The following is a 19652-nucleotide window of genomic DNA, read 5'->3' as shown; positions in this document are numbered from 1 at the left end:
AATTCTCTTATAGAGCAGGAAGGTAGAAAAACTGGAGCCTTTGATGATATCACGAGACGAAGGAATTAATCAAGCCTGGGATGATCTTACCTCTTGACCTCTTATTATGTATGAAACATATTTTCCTTATTTTGAGAATACAGAACATACATCACCAAGTAAATTAACCCATTTGCTAACTAAGTAGGTTAAGATAAAGTTCCATTTTGAGTTGGATTTTCTGTTATTTGTAGCTGAAGGCTTTCAGCTGATACACTACCTCCCTGGATTGTTGTTTGGATTAAGTTAAGTTTATGCTGCTGTTGCAGTGTCTGGCTTGTGGTAAGTGCTCAAGAAATGTCAACCATTAATATTACTGTGTATGTCTTAATTTGGGGGTATATGCCGGGAATGAGGCGAAGAAAAGCCCATCTTTGAGAAACGAAAATCTCAAAACTGAAAAAGAAAGGTCTTTTGAAAAAGGTTCAATTAAAGGGAAATTATAAGGCAAACAATCAGAGCAAGAACACCTCACATATGGACCTACAGTGTAATCTCTGTCCCAGCCTGACCCTCGCCTTCTACCAAAAGAAGCCAGGGAATGTAGAATGTGTACCACCAAGGAAATGATGTGAGCTACTCATTTGCTAACTAGGTAGGTTAGGACAAAATTCCAAGTGTGAATAATGCTGAATTGTGCTACTCCTTTGAAAATTTTTTTCCCCAATTTTTTATTTTGAAAAATTTTGAACCTATATAAAAGTGCTAAGATAAGTGCAATAAACACCACTATGTCATCACTCAGATTTACCAACTGAGTGGCACATTACATTTTAACACATTCATTTTTTTTGGTTTGTTTTCTGTCCCTCTCCCCACGAGATAGACAGACACACACTTTTTTTCAGAACCATTTGAAAGTAGGTTACAGATAAAATGACAAGGCTCTAGGCAGAAGCAAATTTCCTTGCCACCTTCCTAGGGACAGTGGGTTACATTTCTCTGGTCCTCTAGTCCCCTTGTCCTCCTTTTACAGACAGAGCAGAACTTTGAGGCTGCAGGTTTTATGCATGGTGCTCAATTCAATCTCCTCTGGCTGAGTGAGCCAGAAGCCAGGGCTCCTGTTCCCAGATTCTCTAGGGTTTATGACTGGGTTCTCTAAAACGACTGTAGTCCCCTGCTGTGTAAACCTGTGTCTGGCTTTGAATTCCCTCAATGTTGTTAGTATGTGTGGATTTTCCTTTCTTTCTTTTGAGCTTTGCTGTGTTTTAAACTGGTTGTTATTTTATTTCTTCCCCTAGCACTCCTTTGTGTTCATGGCAGGGAAAGCCTAGCCTGACGATGTCATCTCAGTCTTCCATATGGCTGGAAGTCCTTCCTCTGGTAATTTTTTCTTCAACTCCCTTGTTAGAAAGGAGTCCTCGTACTTAGCCTAAATTCTTCAGTTACACTCATGGCATCCATAGTGGAGGCAATAAGAACAATGGTAATAATGAGAGCTATTTGAAGTTGAATACTTGCTGATATGGTTTGGCTGTGTCCCCACCCAAATCTCATCTTGAATTGCAGTTCCCATAATCCCCACGTGTCGGAGGGACCAGGTGGAGATAATTCAATCATGGGGTGGTTTCCCCCATCCTGTTCTTGTGATAGTGAGTTTGTTCTCACAAGATCTGATGGTTTCATCAGGGGCTTCCCCCTTCGCTGGGCACTCATTCTTCTCCTTGGTGCTGCCATGTGAAGATGGACATGTTTGCTTCCCCTTCCACCGTGATTGTAGGTTTCTTGAGGCCTCCCCAGCCATGCTAAACTGTGAGTCAATTAAACCTCTTTCCTTATAAATTACACAATCTTGGGTATGTCTTTATTAGCAGTGTGAAAATGGACTAATACAACTACTATTCTGATTTAATCCTTATAACAACCCTATGAAGTAAGTGTAATGACCTGCATGTTACTGATCATGAAGCTAAGCGTACCCAAGCTAGGCTCAAAGCAAAGCTTTGAACAGCTCTTACCTACTTTCCTCACCTTCTCTCTCACCATTCTCCCTGCATTCTCCATTCTAACCATATTGAACTTCTTTAACCCTAACTTTCATCCTCTCCACACTCTCTTTTGCCTTCAAATAAACCATCTGCTCTCTCTGGAACAATGTTCCTTGCCTTCTTTGCTGAACTAGCTCCAATTCATCAAACTTCAGGTTAGTAGACATTCACTCAGATAAGAAGACCTTTTCTTTTTTTTTTCTTTTTTCTTTTTGAGACAGAGTCTCGCTCTGTCACCCAGGCTGGAGTGCAGTGGCATGATCTCAGCTCACTGCAACCTCCACCTCCTGGGCTCAAGCCATCTTCCACCTCAGCTCCCAGGTAGCTGGCACCACAGGCATGTGCCACCGTGCCTAGCTATTTTTTTATATTTTTGGTAGAGATGCGGTTTTTCTATGTTGCCCTGGGTGGTCTTGAACTCCTGAGCTCAAGCAATCCACCCGCCTTGGCCTCCCAAAGTGTGGGATTACAGGCATGAACCACTGCGCCTGGCTGAAAAAGACTTTTTCTCATTTTCAGATTACATTCCCCCATCATGGTTCCATTTATATTTTGTCTCATCTTTTGAATAACTGACAATGTTAGAAACTGATGTATGTATTCCCCACTACCTTGTAAGTGTGATGAGGGCAGGCACTGTGTTTGATTCATTCATTCATTCGACAAATACTTCTGAATATCTACTATGTATAAAGCACTGGCGCTAAGATAAAAAAAATCTCTATTATGGAGCCACATTCTAGCGGAAAGAGGTCAACAATAAACGAAAAGAAGCAGTAAAATTAATAGTATCTTCGGTGGTAATAAATACTATGGGGAAAATTAAAGAAGGGAAGAGGAGGTTAGCATATTTTAATTTGGAGGCCAGAGATGACTGTATTGGAAAGATAATATTCCAGCAAAAAACTGAAGGTCTAGGAGGCCAGCCACATAGATATGTAGGAGAAGACCATTTTGCATAGGCTTGGACAGCAGGCATAAAGGCTCAGGAGTAGGAAGTGGCCTGCTGTATTTGAGGAGGAACAGCAAGGAGCCCAGTGTGGTCACATCAAAGCAAAAGATAGAATCAGAGTGCTAATGGAGGCCAGACTGTATAGGGCCCTAAAAGGACTTTGGTTTTGACTTAGGGAGAGGAGGAGTAATTTGGTGGTTTTGAGTGTTAGTGACATGATCTGACTTTGATCTGCCTTTGTTTCATCTGGACCCCTTCAGCTGTTGTGTTGAGAAGGGGTAATAGAGGAGAAAGGGCTACATAAAGCATGAAAATCAATAAAAGGGGTGAAATTTGATGGTTATTTGGACCAGGGTGGGAGCAGAAGTGGCTGAGTCCTGGATGTCTTATGAAGATAGGAACAAAATAATTTGTTGACAGATTCATTTCTGTGACTATGTGCCTGCCACACTGTGGGTGTTCTATGAGCATTTGTTGAAAGAATAAGTAAATGACTCTGAAATTCATAATTTTAACCACTGCATTATACATCCTTTGAGTAATAACCTCAGTGTAACTGTTGAATTCTTAGTGGAGATAAACAGGAGTCTCTGGAATATATGAATTCATAAATAGGAAGGCACTGCAGTATAACAGATTGAACAAGTGATTTAAAGTCATAAGAACTGGGTTTGTGCCATGGCTTTGATCAGTAAAAATTGTGTAATCTTGGGTAAGGTACCCAATTTTTTTGCTCTTTAGCATTTGTAAGGTGCAGATAATATCTATTTCATGACACCGTGGAGAAGATAAAATAAGGTCCACATATAGGGAAAATGCATTACAAATTATAAAGTACTCTACAAATCTCAACTCTTGTTAAGGAGAAAAACAGCCTTTATACTTTACTCCAAAGTCATTTGGTCTATCTTTTCCTAAAATCACTTATCCACCAGTGCATTTTTTTATACACAGGTACTAGAGCTTAGTTAGGAGAAAGTAAATTTCAAGGTAAAGACCATTGTTAAAAAGCTCTTCAACCTTCTCTCCTAAAGGCCAAATCACAATCATTCCTTAAACTTTTCTTCATGTTCCATCCTTCTAACACCTTAAAGTCCCCCTTCAAAGATAAGAAGTATGAATAGGTAACACCCCGTCAATCCTGTTATTTTCCTAACAGAATCTCAGGTTTGTGAACAGCTTTTTATTTCATCTACTTATGTTACAATCTTAAATTAATCTGAATATAACTGAGTCTTACATTACAGTTGAGTCCAGTGGTTGTAGTAACTGCATGCATAAAGTTTGGAGTTTGTTACAATACATCTTATTCTTTCAATGAAAACTTTCCAAACCTTAGAGTTGAAATGGGATGATGATACCTGTTGTCCTGGATCATCTCTGCCCTTGTCACTTTTCTGTGTAGATTTAATGAAACCAGGTGGCAATGCAGGACCTATTATGGGCCTGAAAAATAAAATGTACTTTTATCATTCTCCCTGACTTTAAAAAGCAGTTTTCAGAATAAAAGTTCACAAAAATAATAAAGCCAAATAGTGACAAATGTTGAAAATAAGAATTTTATTTAACACTTTATTTTTACTAGTATTACCTAGTATCTTTCTGCTAGATGTCTTTTAAAAACCTAATTTTCACATTTGACTTTTCTACTTGTTAGTCAATAATTAGACACTAAGCCAATAATTCTCAATCTTTGTGACACTGGCATATGCACACTTCCTAAAAAGAACTATATTAAATAAAAATGGCAATGTTTTAAAAAACTTGATGTACTAAAATCTGTGATGGTCTTTTTTTATTTTGTGCCTTGGCTTTCCTTCAGTTTTGAGATTCATTATCCCGTGAAAGATACCTTAGGGGCATTATAATTATGGTCAGAACTACCAAAGTAGAAATTGAGTTCTTCTAAGGACATATATAGCATGTGCAGACAATGCCAGCAATCTGCGGTCTATATAACATGGCAGTATTAAAAATCTATACATTGTCCTCAGTAATGATGTGGAACTGTAGAAGAATGCAGCTAGTTCATTAAGACCCACAGAAAGGGAAAAGGGTACCGTGCTAACCATATTTCAAGCAGTGCATCTGTTTCCTTAAAACAATCCTGGTCAGTGTAAGTCACTCCACTTTTAAGATGAGCAAAATCATGTCCAAGATTAACACAATTAGTAAGTGGCTGAGCTAGAGTTTAAACCCTGGTCTACTTGATGTCAAAGTGCATTTTCTTTCCAGCTGCCCTACTGCCAAATAATGAGGCAACTGTCATCACTTCAAAAGAGAGACTTGCCTTAACACTGGGTCTTAAAAGGAGACAGCCTTACTTTATGAAGGAAAAAATTAAAAAGATAAAAATAAAAAATAAAAAAATGCTCTCTTTCACACTTTTAAGATTCTTCATCCTTGCTTTTGTACAAATGTTTTTTCCATAGTTGTCACTGTGCCAGTGTTACCAACCCAGATGGCACTGAAGTCCTAAGCTAAAATTTCCAGGTTGCACCATGTTCTATCAGAACCCCACAGACAGGCATCCTGGCAGGGGAAATAACAGTACTGACAGTCAGAAAGTCTGGGTTCCCATCCTGACCATTTAATAATCTCTTGTCTTGATTCATGAAACTTCTTTGAGCAGAACAATTTGCTTATGAAAGACAGGGAAGTTTGGCACTGTTAAAAAGATAAAATTAGGTATCATTTATAAGCTATGAGTACAGCATAGGTTTTTTCTGAGTACAATTTTTAGCAATCTACAAATGCAATTATAGCTTAACTTTCTGGCCTCAGGGGATTGGTGGTGATAAAATTACTGGTATATAAAATCATAAAACATAGTAAAGGAATAAAACCATGGCATGTTATGATACTATAAAAGGTTTCTAACTCCAATATATAATGCCAGCTGTTTATTTTACACATACATTTTATTATTGCCAAAATAATATTCTTAAGAAAAAAATTGGTATACATTTAAGTAATATGTTTTCTTGAAAGGAATGTTACATCCTAGGGGTCAGCAAACTTTCTATAAAGGGCTAGATAGTAACTCTTAGGCTTTGAGAGCCACATGTGGGTCTCTGTGGCATATCTGTCTTTGTTTTTTCAGCTACTCTCAAAAATGCAAAAATCATTTTTAGTTTGGGGACTGTAGATTGCCTATCCCTGTATATCTAAAACAACTAAAGTTAATGGAAGTTAGGAACTGCCAAATGTGATTATAAACTTTGAATATAAAATAAAAAGCCTTTTCTGCTTGTTCTTTCATATTGGTATACAGTATTATGAATTATAAACAATTTGATGTGCGATCTTATATTTGGCATTTAAAAATTTTACAATTCTGGGAAGAAGACAGGAATAAATATTTACTATATACTTACTCTGTGCCAGGCTCCATATAAATTAAACACCCACACACAAAGTCAAGGTATGTAACTATGAAACCTCAATCATCACAATTCTGTAAAGTACATGCTGTTATCCTAGCTTACAGATAACAAATTTAAGATTCAGAGAAGTTAGTCCAATTGTCTAACATGGCACATGGGGATGTGTTTCTTCTATTGATAAATAATTAAGAAAACAACTGAATTAAAAGTCAGAACATCAAGATTCTAGCTCCAGGTCTGCTACTATGTGTGTGACCTTATCTGTTTATAAAGTGGGGAGAGGGGTGATCCACCTCGTTTACCACAAAACACTTTTGTGAATATCAAATAACAGATGTGGAAGTTTTTTGTAAACTATGAAAGTGTCATAAACATGTAAATAATTATTTTTATTGTAGGAAACAACTTCTTTTCCTGGTGAATGACCCATTTCAAAATGTTATATAAATATTTCAGTTAAAACATAATTTCAGACAATTCTTTAATTCATTAAAGATTCATTAGTTAAAATATTTAAAGAAAGACTGTCCTAAAATATTACACATTATCACCTTGGAGGAGAATCATCCTGCTTTTTAAATCCAGGAGGAAGGGCTGGTCCAAAAAACCCATCATCATCATCATCATTGTCATCATCCTGATTTTTCCTCTGTTTTCTGAAAACATAGTAGTATAACTTTATGCATATATGTCAAAATTTTTTTCACAAAAGCACATTTTAATTTTTTTAAAAAAAGCATTAAATCTAGTTGTATAAACACTGCAACAATAAATTAATCCTGCCGAATAAAAACTGGATACTACGATAGTTCTTTTTTTTTTTTTTTATTTTTTGAGAGGAAGTCTTGCCTTGTTGCCCAGGCTGGAGTGCAGTGGCGTGATGTTGGCTCACTGGAACCTCCCACTCCTAGGTTCAAGCAATTCTCCTGCCTCAGCCTCCCAAGTAGCTGGGATTACAGGTAAGCGCCACCACGCCCAGCTAATTTTTGTATTTTTTAGTAGAGACGGGGTTTCACCATGTTGGCCAGGCTGGTCTCGAACTCCTGACCTCAAGTGATCTCCCCACCTTGGCCTTCCAAAGTGCTGGGATTACAGGCGTGAGCCACTGCACCTGGCCTACGACAATAGTTCGTAACTAGTCTTTTCCTGGAATTTATTTTTGGCCTAAAATACAGATTGGTTATTTCTTTACAGCAGTAATATATCACTATTCTATATTTTCTGTGGTATTAAAGATTCCCCTCAATGCAGTTTCAAAGTCTATTGGTCAGATGTTTCGCAGTAAAAAGTTTATGACTGTGACTTTTATTCTCATCTAAGGAAGGGTTTTAAGTTGCTATTTCCACCTGATAATATTTAAAATGAATCAAAAAAGCTTGTTACTCAATAATAAACAAAGATTTGACTTCTCATTTACATAGACTCATAGTGGGTAAGGCCAGATTAGAGGAAAATCATTCAGCTGGGCACAGTGGCTCATGCCTGTAATCCCAGCACCTTAAAAGGCCGAGGCGGGCAGATCACTTGGGGTCAGGAGTTCAAGACCAGCCTGGCCAACATGGTGAAACCCTGTCTCTACTAAAAAATCCAAAAATTAGCCAGGTATGGTGGCACACACCTGTAGTTCCAGCTACTTGGGAGACTGAGACAGGAGAACCACTTGAACTTAGGAGGCAGAGGCTACAGTGAGCTGACATTGTGCCACCGGATTCCAGTCTGGGCTACAGAGTGAGACTTCATCTCAAAAAAAAAAAAAAAAAAAAAGAAAACCATTAGTTTATTTAAAGAGAACATACACTGCATATATAATTTTAATAAGAAATTCTATGGTTTATGTAGCCTATTTTGGCACTTCAATGACATCTTAAGAAAAATCATTTATGTAAGAATTTTATTGGCTGGTGTGGTGGCTCATGCTTGTAATCCCAGCACTTTCTGAGGCTGAGGTGGGCAGATCACTTGAGTCCAGGAGTTTGAGACCAGCCTGGGCAACATGATGAAACCCCATCTCTACAAAAAATACCAAAAAATCTACAAAAAATACAAAAATTTGCGGGCGCCTGTGGTTCCAGCTTCTCAGAAGACTGAGGTGGGAGGATCGCTTGAGCTTGGGAGGCAGAGGCTGCAGTGAGCCAAGATCGTGCCACATCACTCCAGCATGTGCGCCAGAGTGAGCCCCTGTCTCAGGAAAAAATATACATATATATTGAAATTCTAGATATCTCTATAGCTGCAAACTACTAGAATAAATTTCTTTGTAAAAGGTATAATTCAGGATGAAATGCCACACAAAATGATTTCTCCCTGTGCTGTATAAATGGAAATATGATATCCCCTTACTAGCTATCTGTTCCAGCCAACTTATACTAGCTCTGAAGTTTGGTCTATCATTTAATTTAAATAAATGACTGACCTTGCAGTTGGACCACTGTCATCTTCTTCAGATTCTTGATTTCCTTCTTCGTACAAAGAACTACTGTCTTCATCGCTGTCTGATGAATCTGAACTACTGCTTTTATAATTAGGGGGCAGAGCTGGTCCTGCAACTAAAGAAGACTTGTTGTTTGTCATCACTAGCCACTACTGTTTCAATGAACCCTTCTAGCTGATATTTTCACTTTCTTTTCTGAAATAAACAGCACTGGCTGTCTATCATTTATTATTCACTTTAATCTCACTTGCTGTTGTTTGTGTACAGTGGTTTTGTCTTTCCAGCTCTAGGAAGGCAGAAATCATGTCTTACACAATCTCTTTCATGAGATTCACAAAAGCTTTGTTAATATCTGAACTTATAAACCCGAACTTATAGATATAGCAATAGCATGTAATTTCCTTGATAATGTGCAGTTTTCGCATTGGTTGGTGCACCTGCCAAAAAAAACAAAAAAAACCAAAAAAACACAAAAAAAAACCCCAATGGCTTCATGATTTTTTTTTTTTTCTTACAGTTTACGGTAGAACCACTACTTAAAAAAAAAAAAAATCTTTCCTGGCATCCCCATATTTCTTGGTTAGTTTTCTTTTTGAGATGATTTTCCAAGCAGAAATAAAATTAGAGTCACTCTAAGTTTTACTCCTTGCCAACAGAGATACAGTGAAGAGAATGAGGCTGCACTGTAATGGGGATGTTAGGGAGAGTGGTAAGGGTCTTCTAGGTCCACTTACCAGAATGACTTGCTCTCACTTTACATCTCAGCTAAATTACAAATTACTACATGGTGTCACTGCAGTGTCATGATGTCACTGATGATGTCACACAGACACAACTGTCCAGGTTGATCCTAAATAGTGATGCTAAAAGCCTACTATCATAGTTCCCAAGGTTGGATATTTATCAGAATCCCTAAAATCTATATATTTTTAAAAGATTCATGGGCCCTTTTCTCAGATATTCTAACCCAGTTGGCCTGGAGGAGGGCCTCGAAACATGATTTTCCAAAGAGTATTCTGGGTATGCCATTCATTCAATATTATAGTAATAGTAATATTTGTTACTACAAAAACTTAAGTGTAATAAATAAAAAACAAATAACATGGTTTGAGTTCTTAGGTGTTATGAATTGTTTTAAGAGACATACACATTATTCTATTTAATTCTGATAACAATCCTATAAGGGAGATATTATTTCTATTTTACATATGAAGAAACTGAGGCCAAGAATTGTTAAGTGACTTGCCTAACTTCATACAACTAAATAGTGGGGCTGTGACATGAACCCAGGAGTCTGATTTCAAAGCCTATATCCTTAACCACTATACTAGCCAATACTCAATAGTCAGCAACCATCCGTCCAACAACAGTTATTAAGTAAATACTTCTAGAGAAACAAACATTAAAAGAATTAAGATCAATTCAGATAGTGTAAATGCTACTATGAAAATAGGAAAAAGGTGACACTGTATATGTGGGAGGGTAATTTTAAAGACAGTGGTAAGGCAAAAATCTCTCTGAGAAAAAGACATTTGAATGGAGACTTACATGATGAGATGACAGAGGAACAGCCAGTGCACAACTCCTATGCAGGGAGCAAGCCTGATATGCTTGAGGAATAAAAAGGCCAGTGTGGCTAAAGAAAAGCAAAATGACGAGATCAAGTTGGATGGTATAAAGGGGCCAGACTCTTGCTTTGGAGTCAGACTCTGTGCTTTGAATTCCAGGTTGGCCACTTACTAGCTGTGTGATTTGGATAAGTTACTTAACCTTCCTACTACACTCTTGCTTTGTAAAATGAGGTTAATAATAGTTTCAACCTCACAGGACTGTTGTGAAGATTTTATCAGTTAATATATGCAAAACACCTAACAAAGTCTTTGGCATATAGCAAGTGCTCAATAAATGCTAGTACAGGCTACAATAAGGAGTTTGGACTTCTCTTTCCCTTTCCCTTTTCTGTTCCCTTTCCCTAAGAGGCGAGATCTCACTGTGTTGTCCAGGTTGAAGTGCAGTGGCTTTTCACAGGTGCGATCCCACTGCTGATCAGCACGAGAGTTTTCACATGCTTTGTTTCCGACCTGGGCTGGTTCACCCCTCCTTAGGGCAATCTGGTGGTCCTTCACTCCCGGAGGTCACCATACTGATGTTGAACTTAGTGTGGATACCAGATTGCATAGCGCACTATAGCCCAGAACTCCTGGACTCAAGCGATCCTCTTGCCTCAGCTTCCTGAGTACCTGGGACTACAGGCATGCACCATCACATCCAGCAGGAGTTTGGATTTTAATTACAACAGGCAGTCATTGGGAGGTTGTGGGTCAGGACAGACATGATATGAATTACCAAACAAACAAACAAAAAACTGTCAGCTTGTGGACAATAGACAAGAGAGATCAGCAACAGGGGATATGCATTAGAAAGCTGATAAAAAATGGTTTGGGCCAGGTGTGGTGGCTCACGCCTGTAATCCCAGCACTTTGGGAGGCCGAGGTGGGCGGATCACCCGAGGTCAGGAGTTCGGGACCAGCCTGGGCAACATGGTGAAACCCTGTCTCTACTAAAAATACAAAATTAGCTGGGCATGGTGGTGTGCGTCTGTAATCCCAGCTACTCAGGAGGCTGAGGCAGGTGAATTGCTTGAATTTCGGCAGTGGAGGTTGCAGTGAGCCAAGATCACGCCATTGCACTTCAGCCTGTGCGACAGAGCAAGACTCCATCTAAAAAAAAAAAAAGAAAAAAAAAAAGGTTTGATTTGCAACATACTCTGATGTAAGGGCAAAGAGGACTGCTAATGGTTTGGATGTTAGAGGTGAGAAGAAAAAAAAAAGGAACCAAGGATAGGTCTTAGGTTTTGTGCCTGACTAGCTAGGCAGGTGAATGGCAATGGTATTCTCTAATATGGAGAAGGCTGGGAAGAAAATAGGCTGGGAGGGGAGAGTTGAAAGTTTGTTTTTCACATTTTAAGTTTCATACAGCCTTAAAAATTTAGGTGGTGCTATCAGTGGTACTTGGGCATACTAGGGTGTATAGGGTGTGTAAGTCCGTTCTCATGCTGCTATGAAGAAATACCTGAGACTGAGTAATTTATAAAGGAAAGAGGTTTAATTGAGCCACAGTTCAGCATGGTTGTGGAGGCCTCAGGAAACGTACAATTATGGTGGAAGGGGAAGCAAACACATCCTTCTTCACATGGCAGGAGGAAGGAGAAGTGCAGAGAGAAAGGGGGAGAAGCCCCTTATAAAACTATCAGATCTCATGAGAACTCACTATCACGAGAACAGCATGAGGGTAACCACCACCAAGATTCAGTTACCTCCCACCAGGTCCCTCCCACAACATGTAGGGATTATGGCAACTATAATTCAAGATGAGATTTGGGTGGGGACATAGCCAAACATTATTACAGTGTAAAGCTCAGGGGAGAAACTAAGGCTAGTTTTGGAATCGTTGGCCTATTTCAAAAAAATTTTTCCTATCTCTCTTGGTGCATTACTATAGAACAGGTACATAACATGCCTTAGAAAAGAATAACTCTAAGGCATGCTGCATTACAGCAAAAAGGAAAACATCAAGCATCATGGATGGGATTCCTATCTCCAACTGCTGTTTAGGGTTTACTAAAGAAGACTTAATGTCTTAGTATGTAAGTGTTCCCCAATTTATTTATAATTTAGAGACTATATGTGACCTCTAACCTCATGTGTGACCCCATAGGAGTGATTGGCTCTTTTCATCTTCTTGATTCTAAGTACATTAAAGAGGGAACATATGTTTTTTCCTCTTCTGCTTCTTTCTCTTCTTATATGTGACTGCTATCCATGTAATTTATCAATTGTATACTATTGGCCAATTTTGGATAGGTTTGTATCAAGAAAAAATTTTATTATTCTTTTATATATTTTAAGCAATTAGATGTGTAATATGGTCTAAATATGTGCTGTTCTTGGTATTATAATGTACACACATACCTTACCTTTTATTTATGTATTCATTCACTCATTTATTTATTTAGTCTTGCTCTGTTGCCTGGGTTAGAAAGCAGTGATCATGGCTCACTGTAACCTTGAACTCCTGGCCTCAAGCGATCCTCCCATCTCGGCCTCCTGCATGGCTAGGACTACAGGTGTTTGCCACCATGCACAGATAATTTTTAAATTTTATTTTATTTATTTTTTTGAGACCAGGGTCTCACTATGTTGTCCAGCTTGGTCTTGAACGCTTGGCCTCAAGTGATCTTCCTGCCTTGGCCTCCCAAAGCACTGGGATTACAGGCATGAGCCACCACACCTGGTGCTATTACAACTAAAAAATTGCCATGGATTTTTAAAGAAACAAACGAGATATACATTTTTTAAAAAGATAATAAGCAGATGAAGATAAAACTCATCTAAGAAAACCTGGCCTTTTAAAAATAATCACGGAAAAATAGTATAAAAAAGTAACATTCAGCACATAGTACCATTAATTTCTATTTGAGTTGTTCAAAATAAACAACTATTTCATCATGAAATGACAGAATACTGAGATGGCGATATAAAAAAGAAAAAAGGGGCCAGGCACAGTGGCTCATGCCTGTAATCCCAGAACTTTGGGAGGACAAGGCAGGCGGATCATGGGGTCAAGAGATCAAGACCATCCTGGCCAACATGGTGAAACCCCATCTCTACTAAAAATACCAAAATTAGCTGGGTGTGGTGGCACATGCTTGTAGTCCCAGCTACTCAGGAGGCTGAGGCAGGAGAATCACTTGAACCCGGGAGGCGGAGGTTGCTGTGAGCCAAGATCATGCCACTGCACTCCAGTCTGGTGACAGAGCGAGACTCTGTCTCAAGAAAAAAGAGAAGAATATTAAAAGTGTCAGTCAGTATACGCCACAATACAGACCCCCTAATAAAAGTAAGGACATGTCTGGCTTCACTTTTTTATAGATATCCTTCTGAACTATGAATAATCTCAAAAAATTATTTTGGGAACATGTAATGAACTATTCCATATCTCTCCTAAAGCAGTGATGCTTGTCGTCATTAAAGAGGCTCTCCTATTGCAATGATAATTTTCCAAATAGATTATAAATTCCATGAGAACAGGAGTTACGCGTTCCTTATATTTCACTTATTTCCCTTTCATATCACACAGAATTATGCATATAAAAAAATGAACTCAGTATGATACATAAAATCTCATTACAGATCAGCATTAACAGATGAACATCCACAACTGATTCTGATGACTAGGAATGCTAACTTGAACCCCAATGAAATGAAATGTTACTCCCCCAAAACCAATTCTGTTCTTCTCATTAGTAGACCTGTATTACAAAAAAATTATATGGTATTATGTTTTAGATTGCAACAACAAAATTTTGTGAAGTTTGCTTCCTTCTTGTTGTACACATACTTTTACAATAATCTTGATTTTGCCTACTGTACAGTTGTCCCTCGGTATTCTCGGGAGATTGGTTCCAGGACCAACTCCCCTGTTTGCAGCTACCAAAATCTGTGGCTATGGCCTTGGTTCCGCTTCCCTTGAATATTGTACTTTCAATCTAGAGTTGGTTGAACCTGAAGACTCAGAACCTGCAGATCTACAGGGTCAACTGTATTTACTATCTGGTCCTTTACAAGAAAAGTTTGCTGACCCCATGACATGGTTAAGTCATGCAAATATAAAGAAGGGGCACCCAACCCATCTTTTACAGGCAGTAGGTAGTTAACATCAAAGAATGTTTCCTAGAAGCAGTGATGTAGGGGTGGGACCTGAGTTAGCTGGGCAAAGAAGGTGGGGACTGGAGGAAGAGTAGTCCAGGCAGAAAGAAAAGCATCTGCAAAAGCCTGAAAGCAAAAGAGTCATCACATTTAGAAAACTGAAAGGTGTTCAGGATGGTTGGAACCAAGAGAGGATAGAGAGGGGCCAAATGTTGCTGTGAGGTCAAGGAAGACTAGGACTGAAAAGGAAGCCTTGAATTGGTGAGGGTCTCAGTGGACTGGTGAGGGCAGAAATGCAATGGGTTAAGGAGAAAATAGAAGACCCAGAGACAGTGAGAAAGAAAAAGATGCAGCTAGAGGGGGATATGAAGTAGAGTTTTCTTCAAAGATGGGAAAGATTTGAATGTTTTGGTTAAATGCTAAGGGCAGGTGGCCCTAAGGACAGGGAAGGGAGTCAGAGTAAAAATGGAAGGATTAGCTTTAGAAGGAAGCAGTATACCTCTTCTATTGTTACCAAAGGGCAGACAAAAAGCTTGGCATGGATTTAGGAAAGTTTTTAGATACAGTAACAGAAAATTGAGGAAGTTCTCTTATGATGGCATCTACTTGTTCAATGAAGTAGATGGAAAAATAAAAGTTTTAGAAAGAAAGGGAAAGTTTTAAAAAGCCAAGGTTGCAGGTTGGGGAAGAGAAGGGAGGTGAAGCCTGTGAGGATTACTGGACAGACCTATGGACCCAGTTAGGGAACAGGCCATCTTTTAGCAGCATTAGCTTGTGGAGGCGTGAGGTTTCTTCTAGCAGCATTAGGAAGCCTGGCTGTAGGCTCACAAGGGGTAAACACTTGGACTGATCCAGAGCTGGGCTTTTGTTAGATGGGTTTGGCAGAATACCCAATGGGATAAAGCAGTTGAGAGCACCAGCAAGAGAGTGGATGAATGGATGGACCATGGAGTCTAACAGGAGTAGGGATGTAAGCACTCCTCTCAGATGGAAGTACTTAGGGATAGAAGTACTTAGGGACGGAAGGCTCAATGAGGTTAAAAAACAAAAATAAAAAGCAAATGAAACGGGAGTAACTTGAGTGAGAACAATGAATGAATAAGGGGTTCTTGCTGAGAATGAGATTTGAATTTGAGTTTTTGGAGCTGGAGTAGGGTAGACTCCCTACTCCAGCTTAAAAGGTAGGTGAAATTAGTGGAGGTGAAGGTCACTGCAGATAGGAGACTGGAGTTAGAGTCAAAGTGGCCAAGGCTCCACTCAGCTTCCATAGAACAGCATATGGAGTCTGTGGATCGCTCTTGAGAAAATATTTGCACCCCAGGGTTTCTAATGACATGACTTCGGGGGACATTTTCCAGCAGTCAATTTTCAGAGTATTCAAATGAAGTTAACTTGTTCCACCTCAGACCTGTGTGCTCCCTCACTCCTCTTTACTCTGGTCATGCTTGTCAGATCTCCTTCTGGGACAGCAGAGTGTGAGGAACACAGGGCAGATAACAGACTGGATTCAGGAATCTTCACTTGAAGGTAATCCTGACACCTGCTACCACATGGATGAACCTTAAGGACATTATGCTAAGTGAAATAAGCCAGTCCAAAAAAAAAAAAAAAAGACAAATACTGTATGATTCCACTCAAATGATGTACTTAAAGTAGTCAAATCATAGCGACAGAAAGTAGAATGGTGCTTGTCAGGAGCTGGAGGGGGGAATGAGGAGTTATTACTTAGTGAGTACAGAGTTTCTGTTTTACAAGATGAAAAGATGTGGATATGCTGGTAATAGTTGCTCAATCATCTGAATGTATTTAATGCCACTGAACTGTACATTTAAAGATGGTTAAGATGGTACATTTCATATTATGTGTATTTTATCACAATTTTTAAAAACTGAAAAAAAAAAAAAAAAAAAAAAGAGGCTGGGCACAGTGGCTCACGCCTGTAATCCCAGTACTTTGGGAGGCTGAGGCAGATGGATCACTTGAGCCCAGGAGTTCCAGACCAGTCTGGCCAACATGGTGAAACCCCATCTCTACTAAAAATACAAAAATTAGCCAGATGTGATGGTGCATCCCCGTAATTTCAGCTAATCAGGAGGCTGAGGCAGGAGAATCACATGAACCAGGAGGCAGAGGTTGCAGTAAGCTGAGATCATGCCACTACACTCCAGCCAGGATGACAGTGAGACGCTGTTTAAAAAAAAAAAAAAAATCCCGTTCCCAGCCAGCCATTAGGTTTCTTCCAGACTCCATACAAAGGATTATGGTTAGCTGTATTCATGCAGGTCCTGGCTTCTCCAACCCCCATAAATCCTGGGCCCCTCTTAAGGAATTTTTTTTTTTTTTTGCGACAAGGTCTTGTTTTAACACTCAGGCTGGAGTGCAGTGGTGTGATCACAGCTCACTGCAACCTCAAACTCCTGGGCTCAAGCAATCCTCTTGCCTCAGCCCCCCGAGTAGTTGAGACTGCATGTGCATGCTACCATGCCTGGCTAATTTTTAAATTTTTAGTAGAGATGAGGTCTTACTATGTTGCCTAGGCTGTTCTTGAAGTCCTGGGCTCAAATGATCCTCCCACCTTAGCCTCCCAAAGTGCTGGGATTATAGGCAGGAGCCACTGCGCCTGACCAGGAATTTTTACTGTCCTCTACTCCGCCAAAAGGAATCTACTGAGTACCCACTTTGTGCTGGGTACCCTGCTAGTATTGGGGATTACAGAGGCTTAGGACGTGGTTCCTTTCCTCATGGTTTAGTGGGGCAAACCAGCAAACAATCCAGCACAATAACTACAGATAGAGAAAGCCACGTGTGCTCCCATCCCTCACCACAAACACTGTGGTCTTGGCACCAGCAGGACCAGCAGCAGCAGCAGCAGCTGGGAGCTTGTCAGAAATGCAGAATCTCAGGCCTCACCCAGATCACCTGAATCAGAGTTGGCATCTTAACAAGGTCTCTGGGTAATCCATGTGCATGTTCAAGTTTAAGGTGCACTGCTACAGAAGACAGAAATAGGGTGACCAATTGTGCTGGTTTGCTTGGGATTGAAGGGCTCCTTGGGATGTGGGATTTTTAGTGCTAAAACTGGGACAGTCCCAGGGACTTAGGGGGTAATTTAGTCTTTGCTCCTGAACTTGGAATACATTAAAATCCTGTCAGGGGAGGAAAGAAGAGACTGGCTAGAACATTGAAAGATTTTTTTTAGAAGTTCATATCCTTTTTTGAAGATTCTGATAGGAACTCTCACTGGGAATCATTAAACAAAGATGTTAGATAAGCATCTAAGTTCTTATATAAAAACCTTCACCCCATGGGTGGGAATATCATCACTTAAAAGAGAGAATAGAGTATTAAAAAAAAAAGAGGGCTTAGGAGTCAGCTTTCAGAATCTTTAACACCTGAAGGTTTAATTGAAGATAAACTATTCGAGATGAAGAGGAGCTGCCCAAAGAGAAGACAAAAATGAGGGGAGTATGGTATAGAAACCAAAAGAAGAGAAGGGGTGTGTGTGTGTGTGTGTGTGTGTGTGTGTGTGTGTGTGTGTGTTTAAAGATAGGGGCTTGTGTCTGGGTGCGGTGGCTCACGCCTGTAATCCCAGCACTTTGGGAGGCCAAGGCGAGAGGATCACCTGAGGTCGGGAGTTCAAGACCAGCCTGACCAACATGGAGAAACCCTCTCTCTACTAAAAATACAAAATTAGTTAGGTGTGGTGGTGCACGCCTGTATCCCAGCTACTTAGGAGGCTGAGGCAGGAGAATAGCTTGAACCCAGGAGGCGGAGGTTGTGGTGAGCCGAGATTGTGCCATTGCACTCCAGCCTGGGCAACAAGAGCGAAACTCCGTCTCAAAAAAAAAAAAAAATGCTCTCTCTCCAATGCCTCACATTTCTAATTATCTAACGATATATATGATGTGATATTCTGAACAATGACCCTAAATCAACAACAACAACAAAAAACCACGAATAAATAATTTCAAGAATACTTTTATTAAGAAAACCATGTATTTTGGAAAACTGTGTGACTTTATGTTTATCACGTGAGGAGGCCCGTAACACCTGAATCCCAAGATGAAGTTTTGTACTGAGCTCTGAAAACTAGCAAAACGAACGAAACTAAGGGATGGGAGGAAGCACTCAAACTGAGGGAACAACATGTATGAAGACTTCAAGGTAGGATGGGACATGGTAGGCAGCAGGAACAGAGAAGACCAGGTAATTCAATTCTCCTGCCTCAGCCTCCCGAGTAGCTGGGATTACAGGCATGCACCACCACACCTGGGTAATTTTTGTATTTTTTTAGTAGAGACGGGGTTTCTCCACGTTGAGGCTGGTCTCGAATTCCTGACCTCAGGTGATCCGCCCGCCTCGGCCTCCCAAAGTGCTGGGATTACAGGCGTGAGCCACCGTGCCCGGCCGCGAGAGGGCATTTTTTTAAGAAATTAGACTCTAAATTCAAGTTTCTTTCTTTCTCTCTCCCTTTTTTTTTTTTTTTTTTTGAGACAGGGTCTCACTTTATCACCCAGGCTGGAGTGCAGTGGCATGATCATAGCTTACTACAACCTCCAACTCCTGGGCTCATGCGATCCTCCCACCTCAGCCTCCCAAGTAGCTGGGACTACAGGCATGCACTACCTGTATTTTTTGTAGAGATGGGGTTTTGCCATGTTGCCCAGGCTGGTCTTGAACTCATGGGTTCAAGAATGCCTGCCTCGGCTTCCCAAAGTGCTGGGATTACAAGCGTAAACAACCATGCCTGACCCAAGTTTCTTAAACCTAGATGCACAAGCCAATAAGCATATGAAAAGGTGCTCAACATCACTAATCGTTAAGGAAATGCAAATCAAAGCAATGAGATACCACTTCACACTCATTAGGATGACTATTATAAAAAAAAAAGACAGAAATTAACAAGCACTGGGAGGATGTGGAGAAACTGAGACCCTTGTACAGTGCTAGTGGGAATGTAAAATGGTACAGCTGCTGTAGACAACAGTATGCTAGTTCCTCAAAAATTTTTTTTTTTTTTTTGAGACGGAGTCTCGATCTGTCGCCCAGGCTGGAGTGCAGTGGGGCGATCTCGGCTCACTGCAACTTCTACCTCCCAGGTACAAGTGATTCTCATGCCTCAGCCTCCCCAGTAGCTGGGACTACAGG

At 40.0% G+C, this 19652-nt stretch overlaps 1 protein-coding gene across 1 annotated transcript in view; it reads right to left on the bottom strand.

The window, feature by feature from the left end:
* GPALPP1 (GPALPP motifs containing 1) overlaps positions 1–19652 on the bottom strand; it is a 49036-nt gene that overhangs the window by 25344 nt on the left and 4040 nt on the right. The window contains exons 2-4 of the mRNA XM_004054461.5: positions 8779–8911; positions 6917–7021; positions 4341–4425 (exon numbers count right to left, since the gene is read on the bottom strand). Of these exons, the coding sequence (XP_004054509.3) occupies positions 4341–4425; positions 6917–7021; positions 8779–8911 (323 nt within the window). The remainder of the gene's footprint in view (positions 1–4340; positions 4426–6916; positions 7022–8778; positions 8912–19652) is intronic.

This window comes from Gorilla gorilla, chromosome 14 (genome assembly GCF_029281585.2).
Source record: "Gorilla gorilla gorilla isolate KB3781 chromosome 14, NHGRI_mGorGor1-v2.1_pri, whole genome shotgun sequence".
NCBI classification, from domain to species: domain Eukaryota; kingdom Metazoa; phylum Chordata; class Mammalia; order Primates; family Hominidae; genus Gorilla; species Gorilla gorilla.
Note: the sequence above shows the minus strand (reverse complement) of the source record. Positions and strands in the feature narration are given on the sequence as shown.